The sequence below is a fragment of the Lagopus muta genome, chromosome 24 (assembly GCF_023343835.1).
Source record: "Lagopus muta isolate bLagMut1 chromosome 24, bLagMut1 primary, whole genome shotgun sequence".
NCBI classification, from domain to species: domain Eukaryota; kingdom Metazoa; phylum Chordata; class Aves; order Galliformes; family Phasianidae; genus Lagopus; species Lagopus muta.
The window spans coordinates 4,690,155-4,706,629 of NC_064456.1; the positions used below are offsets into that span (position 1 = coordinate 4,690,155).

The 16,475-nt window shown below is 50.6% G+C and overlaps 2 protein-coding genes across 3 annotated transcripts in view; one reads left to right on the plus strand and one right to left on the minus strand.

The window, feature by feature from the left end:
- The window catches only part of ITPR3 (inositol 1,4,5-trisphosphate receptor type 3), a 275,096-nt gene that overhangs the window by 70,324 nt on the left and 188,297 nt on the right, over window positions 1–16,475 (minus strand). The gene's annotated exons all lie outside the window — the stretch shown is intronic.
- Window positions 5,830–11,030, plus strand: TSPO2 (translocator protein 2). Of its 2 annotated transcripts, none has more exons than XM_048926352.1 (4): window positions 5,830–5,995; window positions 7,420–7,623; window positions 8,289–8,427; window positions 9,459–11,030. In XM_048926352.1, exons 2-4 carry the CDS (start codon window positions 7,451–7,453, stop codon window positions 9,639–9,641), a joined length of 495 nt encoding a protein of 164 aa, XP_048782309.1. In that variant the 5' UTR covers window positions 5,830–5,995; window positions 7,420–7,450; the 3' UTR covers window positions 9,642–11,030. The 2 variants fall into 2 exon arrangements, with proteins under 2 accessions (XP_048782309.1, XP_048782308.1); XM_048926351.1 differs by having other exon boundaries at window positions 5,832–5,995; window positions 7,411–7,623.

The window sequence follows — 16,475 nt, forward strand, 5'->3', positions numbered from 1 at the left end:
AAACATTTACCCTCCAGTTCCTGCTCTCTGTACATAGCCATATCACACAGTTGCTGCTTGGTGCTTTGCAGTGGGATTCAAGCAGGGCCGGAGCATCCCCGGCCACGCAGCAGGACCTGGCGGCCCTGCAGGCAAAGGTTATACTTTAACAAAGGGTAAATGACCCCAATTAAAGAGCAAACTGCTCCCATAATCCACTTTGTGTCCTGCCCCAAAACCGGATCAAGCTCCTAATTAAATTAGCAGGAAAAAAAATAATAAGGCCACAATATTACTGAGGGATTTGCCTTTGGCCATTCAAATAGAATTGACCAGAATTTGAGCGCTGGTGGCAACCTAAACCCAGATCTGGCATTTGAGGCAGTCCTTGCCTCTAGAATCAGGTCAGGCTCTGGGCAGCCCTGAGCTGTGTCACTGTGCTGACAGGGATGCCCTCCTTCCCTGGGCCTTGTCCCCATCCACTCACCTCCTGTGTTGGTTCATCACCCATCTCTGGCATTGCACACAGGGGGAAGGAAGCAGCTTGGAGCTCCCAGCTGGAACGAGAGCAGGCGATGCACCAAAATGCTGTGATTGAGAAGAACTGGCAGCTCTGACAGCAGCAGTGCAAACTGCTAAGCCAGTATCTATTTTTTCATGCTATCAATTGGCAGCAAGAGAGCTGGGCTCTTCTCATGCTCACTCCTTGTTCCCATATCCTCCCAACTTTCCCTGTGGGTGACCTGAAGTGAGGACAGCTCGAGAGCATGGCAGCGCTTATGGCAGGGCAGAGGTGGGACCGCTCCAGCAGCTGGGATGGTTCTGGCACGGATGTGCTCTGCTCTGCTGGTGCTTGCAGGCTCAGAGCTGGAAATCTGGCACAGTGACTTCACATCTGTGATATACCTCGTCATCATGGGGATTCTGCAGGAACTCAGCTCTCTGGGATGGATATCTGCTGCAGAAGGAGGAATCTCTTCTGTCAAAGTTAGAACTGGTTCAGCACAAAGGGAGCAGGGATTTCAGTTTTTACCTATTCCAGTCATTGGAGGAGAGCGTACCACAGCACTGTGTTCATACAGGTCACTTTCCAAACTCAAAGCTCCCTCTACCCTAAAACACTCTTACGTTTGCTCAAACCTCTCTGCATCATTTTGGCCTCCCAAATTGTCAGGGGAAGGACCCTGGCATGTGAGCTGATTGCACTTGGCTGGGGGTATTTACACCAGAGGGGTTGGTGGGCTGTTATTGCCAAAGGGAGACTGAGGTCAGAAAGCTGAGAGAGGACAGAGCCTGCTGGCCCAGATAACTGCCTTTGAGCTGTGCAGCAGCACGTGAGTAGCACAAGACACTGATAAACTCCTCTTCTTTGCAATCATCTTGCAAGAATTACACACCTGGGGAGGAACAGCCTCACATATCAGTGCAGGTACAGGGCTGAGCTGCTGGAAAGGAGCTCTGCAGAGAAGGACCTGGGGGTCCTGGCGGCGAACCATCGGCTGCCCTGGTGGTTCCTTAGGGCACACGGCACAGAGCGCAGCCAGCAGGGTGAGGAGGCGCTGCTCCCCTCTGCTCTGCCCTGGGCTCCCCAATAAAGGGCAGACGTGGAGTTGGAGGGGCTGCAGGGATGATCAGGTGCTGGTGATCTCCATTGGCTCCGTGCTGCTCCTCCATTCTGTGGTTCTGTGGCACACACGGAGCATTGCCCCCAGCCAAAGCACTGCGCTCCATCCCAGCCCAGCTGGCACCTCACTGCTGCCTGGGATAAGCACAGCTGATGCTGCAGGTTGGTAGGGGCCATCATGCAAGGGAAGAAATGCTCCAGCTGCTCAGGAAGCCACTGAAAAGCCATCAGAGGAGCGGCTCAGGAGAAGTTCTGCCTTTCTCCCACTCTCCAGCTGCCATCCCTCCTATCTTCCAAATGTTTTGATTTCTCTTTCTTAGCAAAGTTTTCTCTTTCTTTACTTGCTGCAGAATCCGTCTCTCTCTTTTCCCTTTGCTATGAGTTCCCTGGGGTCTCTGTGTTCTTTCACCTTTTCTCTTTCTATTTCTGTGAAAGACCGAAGTAATAAAGAGAATAAAGCAGTTGTTCTCCCAAACAAAAGTCTTCTCAAAGCACTGTTTGGATGCATTTTGACGGGTTCATAACGCTCAGCCAAATCATTTTGATCAAGAAGAAGCAGTTGCTGAAGTTTTCTGGCTGGAAACGGCATTTCTGTTAAAACAAGAGATGCTTGGATGCAGTGACTCAGCCAGCTGGATCTTGGCCTTAAGTGAAAAAAAACAAAAACACAAAGCCAATAAATGCAGATTTAGAGGCAGCGCTTCTTCCCAGGTCATGTGGAAGCCTCGAATTAATAAATCAGGATGGAAAATGGCTTCAACTGAAAATTCCAGGCAGCTGTTGCCTTTCCTCTTCATGCATAACCACCAGCAATAAACACTCTGCAGGCTGATTAATGCCCCCAGCAGCTCAGCAGACGCTGCCCCTGGGTTGGTGTTTCTGGCCCGCCGGGCTGCTGCTGCCCTCCCCCAGCTCACTGCTGCTGCTCCCAGCCCTCAGGAAGGTCCCACAAGGAAACCCCCTCCCCAAACTTCTCAGGGGCACAGCAGCACGTGGAGGTGAATTTGATTTAAGTGAGAGCATTGCTCCCAACTGCAGTAGGTTTTCTCAATTAACCCCACGTGCAGGAAGGACCTTGAGATGGGTGTCAAAGTGCATTTCTGGGGCATTACAAAACCCTCTGGATGGGCTTCAAACCCGATATCCGCGACCTGATGCTAATCCCAGGGCTGAGATCATGGCTTAGCGAGATAGAAGGAAGCAGCTGAGTTTGGGAGCTGCTAACCCAGCACCACACAGCAGCCTGCAGTGACTTTGCTGCAGATTCCTGCGGCTTTATTCTTGAGGCTGAGCCCTGGGGGTCTGCACCCCATCCCACCCGCACGCATCGAGGTGGCACCAGGGGTCTGGGGCTGAGCTGTGCAGGTCTCTGCTCTGCAGAGCAGGAATGGCAGCTCAGGGAGGTGAAGGCAGGACGCTGCACGTCGCATTGGTGCTGGGCTCGGCCTGCGGCACGTGGTTAATTAACAAGGCTCAGCTAGAGCGCGCTAATTTGTTAAGCTGCATAGCTTAATTGCTTGCAGTCCTGTGCCTATCCCCACGTTAAGCTCCTCGTAAAACAGACAGGGGCTGAGCTGCGTTTGCTTTTTTGACTGCCGGGTGCAACTTCTGCACGCAGATAAGGCAGAGCCGTTCCCCCGGGGTTATCGCTGTGATGCAGCCCCGTCCAGCAGTTCACTGCCACCACGCTGATGGGTGAGCAGTGCTGAGCCCCCCACCATGGAGAGCCTACCCTGGAACTCGCTCTGGCCTTCTGGCCCACAGGCTGAGAGCCGTTGGGTTTTACACTGCACAAAGCGGCTCCCAGGATGAGCTGTGGGCAGGCACCAGGAGCAGGCAGTGCCCGTGGGCACACAGTGCTTTATGGCACGCTGAAAACCACGCTTCAATGCTAAGAAAACTAGTGGATTATCGCTGTTACCGCTGCTATTTCTAATAGAATATCATTTCAATGTACAAACAGGCACAGAATCAGAGAACGGCTTGGGCTGGCAGGGACCTCGAGCATCATCACGTTCCAACTCCCATGTTTTACTCTGCAGTGCCAGAGCCAGCAGCTCTGAGCTGTTCACAGTGTGGCAATTGTCACAGATGTCCCTGCCCCACTCCGTCCCCACAGTGGCTCTCAGTCTCAGCACAGCAGGCACAGCAGCCCGGCTTTATTGCTGGTGTAAATCAGAGGAGCTCTGCCGACCTGGTGGAGCATTGCAGATTTATGCCAGGAGCTGACCTGGCATCTCTATTTTCAAAACTAGGGCAGATTGAAATATGCTGCTTTTCGATAATATATTCAGGTTAACGGGGCTTTTGTATTTGAGCAATTAATCTTGTGTGGAACGGAAACCTCTTGGGACAACGTGAGAAGGTTGCTAAGAAGAGGAAAACAAATATGGTTGTGTAACTCTGCTCTCCTATGTCCCCTCTCTCATGAAAACATATTGCAGTGATACAACAGTGATCTAAAATCCAATAATAATATTACTTTAATATACAGAAGCATAGCGAGATGTAATATAGCAATGATTTTACTAAGAGGTAATTTTACAGTAATACAGGATGAGGTAATGTGACTCAAAGCAGAATTATTGGGACGTAAATCTGGGTAAGAAAAGAGAAACTCTTCTGTGCCAAAGGAAGGAAGGCTGCCCAGTTCACAGCCAGGCTTGTTCCTCCTGCAGTGCTGTGCACTCATGCTGGGGTCTGTGTGTGCCCAGGCTGCACCAGGTTGCCCAAGGAGGCTGTGGATCCCCCGTGCCTGCAGGCATTCAAGGCCAGGCTGGATGTGGCTCTGGGCAGCCTGGGCTGCTGGTTGGCGACCTGCACACAGCAGGGGGTTGGGACTGGATGAGCACTGTGCTCCTTTGCAACCCAGGCCATTCTATGATCTGAAACCATTGACTTCATCAGCTGATTCACTCCATAGCAGACACTGTTTAGAAGCCCAGAGCAGTGGTACCCCCACCCCAGGCTGTGACATCTCTGCCATGAGCCAGTCTGCCGTGATCCAGGGCAAATCTGTTCATTACCATTACCCTCTTCTTTGCTCTGAAGTTCAGGTAAGGCTGATACATCGCTCACAGGGCTATATTTTCCCTCTTTGCATTTGCTCTTCTACTGTCATAACCTATCATCCCCCAACCTCACAAATTACCAAGACCTTCGTGATTTGTCGCCTAGCTTTTAATAATGCTTTCAGCATAATATACTCCAAAATAACCAGGGGATTCCACTGCCTTGTGCCAAGCAGAAAGGCAATGGAGATCCGTGCTCCAGCCCAGGGAAGGAGAGATGCTTCCAGCTACCAACTGCTCCAGTGTTTGCTGTGACTGTGCTGTCACCACCTCACACCAGCACTGGGAGCACTGGGAGCACTGGGAGCACTGGGGCTGCTCAGGGCTGTGCTGTGGCACACCTGCCTTGCAGCATGGCCTGAGCTCCCACATGAGGTAGCAGCAGCCTGTTGGGATGTGCAGCAGACTTCTGCTTGATGAACGCGTGTTGCATCTGTTCTTTCAGAGCAGTAATGATGCTGTACAAACACTGCCTCAGTAGCACCGGGTTGATTTATGCTGGCTGAAAATCTATCCCCCTACCATGTGGGTTGTTGGGTTTTTTTGTCTTTTCTCCTTCCCTCCCCCTGAAAAAATTCTCTTCGGAGCCCAATAAAACAGCAGCTCTCGGTGGTTCTGTTACAGCAGTAATACTGCATTCTGCCAGTAACCAGCAAAGCTGCTCCTGGCCATGGAATTCAGGTAATGACCCATAACTGAAGTAAATTAGTGTTTAATTCCCCATCTCTCGCAGACAGCTTACTAATGGAAATTGATTTCCAGCTTTTTCCTTTTCCATTTAACATGCTCCTCTCACATCTTTATTTCAGATCCAAGTGTTTCTCGGTGACTTTCAGCCCAAGGGTGACCAGCGAGCTGTGCAGCAGCACCCAGCAGTGGCAAGGGCAGAGGTTCCCTGCAGGCACAGCAGCTCCTCCTGCCCACAGGAGCCCAACCTGAGATCCCCAGTTGAAATACATCGGCGTAGCTCATACCCCTGCAACACCCCCAGACTTCATGCTACCCCAGGCCTGATCCTCATCCTGTCTCTCACGCAGCTCATCAGCACCGCACGCCTTACGCCTTGGCACTGTGCTCTGCCCGCACATCACCCCGAGCATCGCTGCAGCGTCAGCCCAGGGCCAGGCGGTGCACGCAGGGCCCCTCTGGGCTCTGTGTAATCTGACCCACGCAGCGATGCGCACACACCCCTTTTCTCTGCTATTTGGGCAAAACTCAACGGCCGTCCCCCTCCTCGCACAGCAGCAGCAGCGCAGGCAGAAGCTGGCCTCGGATGCCCGACCTTTCTCCTTCGCACGGCACAGACGGGCGGTGAGAGACGGTAAGGCTTTACAGCTCAAGCCCCACGGAGGCAAACTGAGATATCCAAGCAAGGCCGTGCTGCCCGCAGCCCTTCTGCAGCGTGTCGGGCAGCCTGGCTGGTGCTGGTTTACACTCCAAAAGCAGGAGCGACAGCTTGCTTCTGCCTGCTCGGTTCTCTCCCTCCAGAGACACATTAATAGTGCTATAAATTGTCTGGTGAAGGAATTGTTGGTGGCAGACGGCGTCGGGGGCATTTGTTCCTTATTGACATACAGACTGGCTGATGTGAGCTTCTAAAGAGGAAAGCTCTGCAGCGTGATGATGATAATAATAACCATTAGCACAGGCAATAGCAAAGCTTTGGTTGTGAGTTAGAATGCTGCACAGATGAGCAGATCGGTCCTGCCCTTCTGCTCCCTGCATCCCCAGCCTGTGCTCTGAGCACCAGGGCTGTTTGTGTGCCTCCTTCTCTCTCCTTGCACTGCTAAAAGCAATCTCCCCAAGTGCATCTGCTCAGGTGCATTACATGCTTCTGCTGACAGCACCGAGCTGCTGTGCTCCTGGAGAATCCTTTATCTCCAACAAATGCTAATTCAGCTTCAGTTCCTTAATGGAGCAAAGTGGAGGCGAACACAGACAGATGGAGGAAGGGCACGAGGCTGTCGGGTTCACAGCCCTCCTGAGGATAACAGCAGGGGAATGAAATGTTGGATGCCATCCTTCCCAGAGCTGTTTTGTGTTGGAAAGGTAATTGTTAAATATATGTTCCTTTCATGCAAACAGGTCGTGGTTAGACTGGGAGCAAACTAAGAAACCTGTGCCTCAGCTTACCTGTTAATGGAGGCAAGAATTCTGCTTCTGTCTGCTAGGGCTGCAGGGAGGATTAAAAGAGGTTCATTGACAATTTAATTTACTGTTAGGACACTGTCTTGTTGCAGACCTCAATTAAAATACAAATCCATGGCAAAAAGTGAGATGAAGTCAGAATGGATGGGGTTTTCTAGGCATGATCTGTCTGGGTTTTCATATTCAGAATGGCATGCAGAGGAGAGATAACAGCTCTGCTGAGACGTGTAGGCTCCGTGAGCACACACAGTTGTGCGCTGTCTGACTTCAGCATTCAGAGGAGGAATGATAAAAGTAACTGAAGCCTTGTCTGCTAAGAATATAAGCACCTCAGGTGAACCCTGCCACACAGAGCTTGTAAGAGCCCGGAAAATAATGCGGGAGCCACTTTACTCAGCAGATCAAGGGGAAAATGTAACCACGGCAGAAATAATTACCCCTACTTCACAGCCTGGCAGAGGGAAGTCAGTAGCAGTGCTGAATACAAATTAAACACTTACCCACTAAAGCGGAGGGTAGGCAAGGAGCGGAAAAGATCAAAGCAAGAAAAAGCGATTTCCAAACTGATGATCAATTGCTGTTTTTAAGCCCCAATAGGCAAAAGAGCACTGCACGTCGCCAGGGAAGGATGTGGGCTTACACCGTAGGTTTTACCGTCCTGCCGCACGTCGGGGGTTTCCTCGGCTGGTTCATCAATAGGAAAGAAACTCCTGTTTGGTACGAGAAGCTGAAAAAGCCCTCATGGTGCCCACCCCGCAAAATGTTCCCGGTTGCTTGGACCGTCCTGTACACCGGAATGGGGTAAGTGCTGCATTGCCCCCCTGGCTCATCACGCTTCTTCTGGTGCAATATTGCAAACTCTTCAGTTTGCCTTAATGTTCCTTTTCCCTGGGTCAGCAGGGCAGGGCAGGTATGCTGATTCCCAGCAATGGGAATTCCCAGCTGTTAGCCTTGCACTCACGCTGGGGTCTGTGTGCGCCCAGGCTGCACCAAGTTCCCCAGGAGGCTGTGGATGCCCCATCCCTGAGGGATTCAAGGCCAGGCTGGATGTGGCTCTGGGCAGCCTGGGCTGCTGGTTGGTGACCTGCACACAGCAGGGGGTTGAAAGGAGATGATCGTTGTGGTCCTTTTCAACCCAGGCCATTCTGTGATTCTATGAAGCTGAGCTGCCTTCTGAGCTGAGCTCCTCAGCTTTTGCTCCAGGCTGTGCTTCAGGCTGCTCACAGCCCACCCTCAGCACTGTGATAGGACACCAAGAAAAACCGCTGCTCTGGGGAAATCCTGTGAGCCACGCAGGTGTGGGAGATGAGAGGACTGAGAGCAGCGAGGGGCGCAGACGCAGCAGCTGTGCAGATACAGCAGTCGTGCAAACCTCTGCTGCAAATCTTCCGTGTGAGGAGTTTGTCTACATGATGGATTTACTCACTGTGGGACAGCAAAGCACTGACAAGTTTCCCTCTTCACAGCTACGCCTCCTACCTGATTTGGAACGACCTGGGTGGCTGCAGCAGCAAAGCTATCATCCCGCTTGGCCTCTATGGGGCTCAGCTGGCCTTGAACTGGGCTTGGCCTCCCTTCTTCTTTGGTGCTCGTAACCTGAAGATGGTAATGTATCCTGGACACCCTACTGGGTGTTTGGGGCCTCTTTGGAGAGTTTCTACCTGGCATTACGCAACTGTAAAGAAAGCTGCAGGAAGAGTTTTTGCTCTGTTATAATTAATGCTGCACCTGGCTCTAGGCAATGGTATCAGCCCCCTCCACTCCTCACCCTGCTCCTGTCCCTCTGATAGCGGATCCTACCAGAGCAGGGCGGGAGATTCAAAAGTCAATAGCCCAGCTGTTGCATCTCCCTGTTAAGGACTCGGGGTGGCAGATAAGTCCTTCTGAGAGACACACCCTGCCCAGGCAAGCAGCAAAGCAGCATCCCTGGGGGAGGGAACAGCAGCTGTGCTTATCGAGCAGTACAACACAACACAGTGTGCATAGCAGAGCCTTTAGGAGGATATGCGTGAAGGTATGGCAGCGTGGCAGAGCTGGGCACGTGCTGGACTCAAGAAACATTTATCTGAACATCAGAGGCACAGATTGGCATGTTTCCATCTCAGCTTTGTCACCCTGTTGATGAAATGTACATTTAGAAAGTGATAGCAGCCATTGGTACTGATGAGCATGTTTCTGATGCACCCACATAGGCATTATCAGTAGAAGGGCCACTGAGCAGTGTATTAATCTGTGAAACCCAATAACAAACAAAGCAATGGCACTGCTCTCACTCCCGGTTTGGTCTCACTCATTTGAGTCCAGAGCCGAGGTCTTAGGGCTCAGGATCAGCCTAGCTGAATCCACAGCATGAAGTCTCCCTGATTTCTATTCCTTCTCCCAACCTCCATGGCTGTGGATGCTCCCGTTCCTGGAGGTTTTCAAGGCCGGGTTGGATGGGGCCCTGGGCAGCCTGGGCTGCTATGAAATGGGGAGGTTGGTGGCCCTGCATGTGGCAGGGGGTTGGAGCTTCACGATCCTTGAGGTCCATCCCAACCCGGGCCATCCTGTGATGACCTGTAGCAGGAGGGTTTTTCGTCTTGCTGTGTGTTCCCAAGAGGAAGAACAACAATAATGTTCCTCTGTCTGCTCTGCAGGCGCTGATCGACATCCTGTGCTTGGACAGCCTGGCCATCGGCACCGTGTGCTCCTGGTACCGCATCAACAAGGTGGCAGCGCTGCTGATGCTGCCCTACCTGGGCTGGCTGGCCATGGCAACCTGCCTGACCATCCGTATCTGGAAGGACAACCCTGAGCAAAAGACAGGAAAGAGCGAATAAGAGCAGGAGCGAAATGAAGGCGTTTGTGAAACTACGCCAAGATCTGATAATTCCTGGGGTTTACTTTTGGATAGGCAGAACACACCTCCTCCTCCCATCTTCATCGTGGTTGTGCAAGGGAGAGGTGTCCACAGACACCTGTGTGCTTTTGCACAGCAGTCGTGCAGCTTTGGGAGCTTTCTTTCCAGCACTGCTGAGGTTTTGGGGCTGCAGCAGTATGGAGATCTTACTGCTATCAGGCCAAAGTGCACGAGCCAAATTAGGATCTCTTGATACCAGTGAAGTTCAGGGTAGCAGCCCAGGGCCTCCTTCTGTCCTGCTACCATTCCCTCCAAACAGGAACTGTTCACACGTGGTAAATCCCATCTCTTCTGGACCAAATAAAAATGCCCTCCACTGATGCACACCCATTTTTAAGAGCCTGTATTTTTGCTATTCTTGCTGTTGCTTCATTTTCACGTGTCACCTGGTTTGTGCTTTATACCATTAACTTCTTATATATCAGCTCTTGAGCAGGCAGTAATCTGTCTTGCTCTGCTGCAGAAAGAAACTGGGCACTTTGACTTCTATTTGTGGAGCACTGCATTGCTGAGTGTGTTGCTCCAAGATAAAGAAGCAATGATTAGAATGCAAGTGCTTGTCCCAAGAGAAAATACCTCTATTCCACCTCTGTGTGCTATTCCTTACTGAAAGGCTGACATCAGTGCCTTGGGTGGGTGAGAGGACACAAAAACAGACAGAAAGCCCTTAAAATGTTGGTTTGTTCAAGTACAGAAACACAGGATTTTTCTTTAAAATGTAAAAACTTGCTGACAGCGCTCTGAAAGGTGTAATTACAGGTATCTCATCTCACAGAATTTCCATTCCCTGAATATTATTGCTCAGGAAAGGCTAAAATAAGAGCATCCCTAGAGAAACAGCACCAAGCCATGCCACAGAGCCAGGCATGAAAGGAGAACGAACAAGCCCTTGTCCATCCTTTATTCTGGCTCTTGCACTGATCTTCTTCAATCTGAACCTCAAAAATGTTGTGTTCTACACAAAATATTTACTACTATTTTTTCAATCAATAGAAGTAATTTATGGGAAGAAAAGTGTCAGGGAATCTTCTTTCTGGCAGCTGACTGTAGGTTCAGGTGTGTGGGTTTATTTGCAAAGGTTTGGGAATGTAAAATAAATCGTGTTTGCTTGCAATAAAATGGAGAATAAATAAACACAAGTTATTCTTGTTTCACCAGTTTGGCATTAGGTTTGCAAAAGGGATCTGAAAAACTCAAAGGATCCCATCTGGAGCCCATAGGCTGCGCCCAGGCCCTCAAAAGAAGGGGATCAGCAGCAGAGCTGAAGGCAGCCTCATTCCTGAGCGTGTTTTAAGGGCAAATGGGCTGAATGTTCTTGTGCCCAACAACTGCAAGAGGAAGAGCTGGTGCTCAGCATGGCAGGAAGATAAGCCCCAGAGGAACAACAGACAACATTTGTGCTGCTTTTTGGAAATCTGGCCACGGATCTTGTTCTGACAATTTGATCCCATCCATTTCCTCCATTGCAGCTGAAGGACACCTTCATTCAGGGCTGCTGCTGTGAGCGTTCTGCTGTAACCCCTGGAGTAAAAGCTGCGTGAGAGCAGGGCATTGAGCAGATGTGATTGTCAGCAAAAGTAGGGCCATAAAGCACAAAGCAAGCAGCAGCAGAAAGATCATAAGCCAATTACAAACAAACAAGCAAAACAATACCATGCGCTTCTGGGCTTTACCTAACTGCATGCTACTCATCTTATTTACAGCAGTGCATCCTCCACATGCCAAAGGACAGGAGGGCATGCATTATTTCTCCCTAAGAAGAAAGTAATATCTGGGCTGGAGATTCAATTCGGTGGAGTTAGGAACGATTGGGGGCATCTGAGCACCGTTACGCCTCTGCTCTCCTGGTTAGCACGGAGCAGCCTCGAGGAGCAGAGCAGAGCCATCTAGCGCAGCAGGAAGGATAAGGCAAGTCCTCGCGGCGCTCCGGCCCCTGCAGACAGGAGGAACATCACTTAAATTACATGTAAGCTGGTGAATTGCTCTTGAATCGGTACAAAACTGCAATGCTTAATAACACGTCCAAATTCAATACCTGGACACCTATTTGGACACTCTTCAGAATTCCCCCTCTTTTCCCTTCTCCCTAATTTTTATTTCCTGTTAAGGTAAAGCAATACTTTGAATTAAATAGGATGGACTTTTATGAATTTTCATATTTGCCCTCCCCATCTTCACCGCTGGCTTCTTGTCTTTATTGCAGTTCTCCCTTCCAGCCCACCTATACATGCACCAGTAGCTTCTCTGATGATTGCAGTTTCTTGCAGGCAGAAAAGCCAGCAAGTGCTCCTATGTGTAATGCATACGATTACAAGAAATCAATTGACAATCTTAAATTCAGCAAAGCACCCTCTTGTATTAATATTTAAAGCATCATTTAGTGTATTTACCACTTAAACAACTATGCTAAAACCCTCTGCATTAGAATAATGTTAATGATGTTTCAAAGTCAGCCATCCAGAAAATCTCTTCTGTTGTGCAGTGCAGAGCAAAACCAGCCTGTCCTCATGGCCTGGTTTTCTATTACTGCTACCCAGTGGATCTCATGCTGCTGACCACGCGACGGCAGGAAGAAGCACGTGGCAACACAGCATCCTCCTGCAGACCTGGGCTACAGTCAAATCAAAGGGAAGAGGAAAGAGAACCCAGAAAGATGCAAGAAATCCAAACCGTGCCTTGGAGCCTGGCCTGCCAAAACTTGTCAAATTTTGCCTCTAAGAGGGGATTTCACTGGAGGTGCCATGGCGGAGCTCAGGGCCCTCCTCCCTGCCATTCTCTGTCTGAGGGGCTTTTTTTCCCCAGCCCATCTGCAAGGAGCATGGAGGAATTTTGCCTGAGCCAAAACAAACCAAGGCAGCCGGCAGGCTGGATCCATATCGCCTTGGTGGCTATGCAAGGTGCTCATCCAGCCCCTTAAATTAGCCTATGGAACGGATACCATATCCCACCCCAGTGTCAGGGAACATTCATAGCACACCACAGGACATGTCGTGGTCTACATGGCTCAAGCAGTGACTCAGACAAAGGCCATGCATTCGTGGCAGTTTTCACAGGGTCGTGGCATTTAGAGAAGAGCCACCTCTCAGATCTCCATGTCCAGGGATGATCCCCTCTCTCCAGGCTTCAGCCAGTCTGTCCAGAAAGACATTTTCAACAGGAAACCGATTGTACACTTGATCTGAGCCCACAGGGCTCATCCTCTGCCTGCTGGATACACAGTATTTGGCCATAAATAAAATCTTGCTGCGCCTTTCCATCCAGCCCCTTTCTCCAACCCTTCCTCATTCAATAATTTACTAGCTGTTCCAGAAAACACTCTGACTTCAGCAGGGAGGAACTTAAATTGACTTGCTGGTGTCTGGAGCTACGTTAAAATAGAGAGTGAAATGTTAGAAAGAATTTGCTGCTGTGTGTAAACTTCAGTGAGCTGATGACAGGCCAGCAGCCCTCCCACAGCCTCTCGTTAGCGCTGGGAGGAGCAGAGCATCAATTCCCCGGGCTCTGAGCAGCCACGGCTGGGGCTGCTCCCAGGAAAACTGCACCCAGCAGCAAGGAGGTTGTGCTGCCTGGAGTTGGCATTAACTTCCAGTTGGACTTTGAGTTAATTGGGCAGCCAGCAGCGCCTGCCCAGTAACACTCCTCAGCTCTACAGGAGAGCAGTAATAGCTGTGTGTGCTGGGGATCGTAGGCCAGGGACGTCCAGGGTTCGGATGTGAAGAGAAAGTGGGCGAGGAGGTGAGAGCATCCCTTCTCTCTGCTTGCACCACGGCTCGTTTCAGCTGAGGTATTGCTCTTTTCACAGCACTGCCCAGAGGGGCACTGCTCAGGTTGAACCTTGTGGGATTCTGCAGCAGCTGACGTCTGTGTTTTCCTGTCCCTTCTCTTAAAACTTGGCAGTGCAGCCCTGCAGTGCAATGAAAGGGACAGGTGAGGGCCTCCAGGGGCTGAAGGAAGGAAAGCTGCCTCCGCACATCACTGTCAGCGAGTGTTTATTTATTTATCACGTAACGGTAGTTACAGCCGGAAAAAGCAGGAGGGGGATGGCTGCCAGACAATGTATCTAGGGAGATGTTTTGTTACTGCCACCAGCTGTCCCTTTGGAATAGAGAGCACATCTCAGCCATGACTCACACAGCCAGTGTCTTATTTCACTCTCACATCTACCCAGAAACGTTCCTCCAGCCCAAGAATGCAATAAAAGCCTCCTTTTCCTGGCAGGGACTTCTACTGCCAGGTCTCTTCCACTGCCCCTTTGTGATCAGCACAGAGCAGCCATTTCAACAGCAGTAAAGCTGGTCAGGCTGCAATTAAGAGGACAAGCAGATAACCTGCTGGGCAGACAGGTCAAGGGATTACAATACTCTCCTTGTCAGATACTCGTTCAAGATGAGAAAGGGGGAAAAAAAACCCATCAGATTGTTCCCACATGTCTCTAAAATCAGTGGGAAAAGTGCTCTGTATTTGGAGGGACCCATGATCAGATCTTAATACCTGAGACATGAGCCAAGCCAGAGCGCAGCCTCCAGAACAGAGCTCAGCCTTCTCTTGCTGGCTGTCCCCTGCCGGCAGCTTTCCCAGCTCTTCAAGTCCTACTGCAGGGTTGGTGACTTTGAGGTCTATTCCTCCTCTTTATTCACAGCTCTGATCGGGCATTCTGGCCTCGATGCCCCAACATGGGGAAGCACAGGGGGACGGGCTGCCAGATGTTGTAGGACACATCTTTCACAGGATGGAGAATGGGCTGAGGCAGGAAACCACAGCCTGGGTTTGTGCCGCTGAGAGGGAAGCAGCTGAAGGGCCCATCCAGTTCTGCAGGGTCGGGTCCCTCCGCGGGAGCTTTCCCCACAAGCGAAGTGCAGCTGCTGAAGATTTACTGAAGAGGGAACAGCCCTCCCCTACCGGCTGCATCCAGCAGGGAGAGGCACAGGGTTCTGCTGGTGGTGAGCAGGATTTGGCCTCTGCTCTCAGCCTGCCTGTGAGCTTTGAGGTGCATGCAGACCTCCTGCGCTTTGCGGCCACGTAGCCGTTCTGCTGCGCAGGGTTTCTCAGAGCAGCACGAACTTCACAGGCAACAAAATAAAGCATGGAATCAGTGAGGAGAGGAAGGGTGAAGGAAGCCTGGGTAACAACGCCTGTTGGGAAGCGCAGTGATTTGAGCTGAGTGCTGCTGGGAGGTCCTGGAGTGAGGATGGCTGCAACCCGGACCCCCAGCACTCCTGTTCCATAACATCTGATGGGGAAAGAATTCCATCAGTGGCTCCAGCCATCAGCTCCATGCACGGATGCTCCTGAACACACGCACAACTTCAGGGGAATTAGGGTCATTTAAAAACAACCGAATACAACCGATCAAAGCTTTCATTCCTAAGGCTCTAATGCAAAATGTCAGCTCGACAGCAACTCGGTGGTGTCCCTTTATATTTTTGGCACAGGCAGACTCTGCAGGGGGGTGGATCGTGACTATTTAGTGCACTGCCCTAGATGGAGCTGTGAAGCAGCTGGGGAAGGGCTGGATAGAGGTAGAGTCTCGGTGCCACATTCCAGAGATTAGATAGGAGCTCTGCCCTGAGCTCTGCGGAGGGGCCAGGCCAGTGAAAGCTAAGGCTGCAGGAAAGATGGGACCTTAACAGTCAAGAGCTTCCAGAAATAAAAAAAGAAAAGTGGGTCAGAGTGAAGAAGGGTGCGTTTAACATACAGGGGGAAGACAGAGACAAGCTGTCAGTCATTAAGAGAGGATCCCCATCCCCAAAAACACTCCCAAAATGTCAGAGGTGAGAGTAACTGGACAGGGGAGCTGGAATCTGAGCGTAGTTACCAGGCAGAGGAAAAACACTACACTTGCTCTCCAGGAAAGTATTTCCAGCTTAAAAATAAATAAAATTTTGCACCAGGAAAATATATGTTCCACGGATAGGATGTCTTGGAACGTCTCAAATCCTTCACTGCGCTGCTGTCACAAAACTCCATGCCAGCCATCACATAAACAACTTTCTCATCACTAGCAAACAGAGAAGGAGTGAAGGGGTGGGTGGTGTGCCCTGTCCCCAGAACACATTCCAGTGATGCTATTAATGAAGAACTACAAAAGGTATTGTGATTCTCACAGTGCAGAAAGCCAAGCTAGCAAGGGGCTTGATAAAGCAGCCAGAAGGCAAACTATCTGCCCAGCAGCACAAGTTCATCCCTTCGTGGTGGTGCACAGCCTCTAAAGCTGTAGGAGAGCTGGCTATGGGGGAACCACGGGTGTGAGATGAAAGCAGGTGCTCACATCTCTGATTCCTACACAGAGCAGCCTGTCCTCCTCAAAGCAGTTTCCCACTAACGTAGCCTGAACATTCAATCAGATACAGCACAACATTTCATCTTCATCCAAATCATGACAATGGGCTCCTGGGTGCAGAACCCAGGATGCTGGAGCTTTGATTTCCAATGTGCTTTGGCTAAAACTTGAGTTCTGCATCACTACACGCCTCCCATTCACCCCACTTCATGTCACAGAAAAGTTTCCCTGAGAAAGGCATGCTCAGGTTTTCACCAGGCTTGGCTCACATGGGATTGATACAAACTTTGATTAAACCGTGAGAAGAATTTCACATCATTCTGCACTTCTGAAGAGAATCCTCCCAAACTGAACATGCAAACCCCTTTTCACAGCTCACGGGAAGCCCAGACAAACCCTGAGTATTCTTCCAAGCCACCGCAGCCTCTTTGAGAGATCTGCTTGACACACTGCTGAGCAAAGCAAACTCCCGAA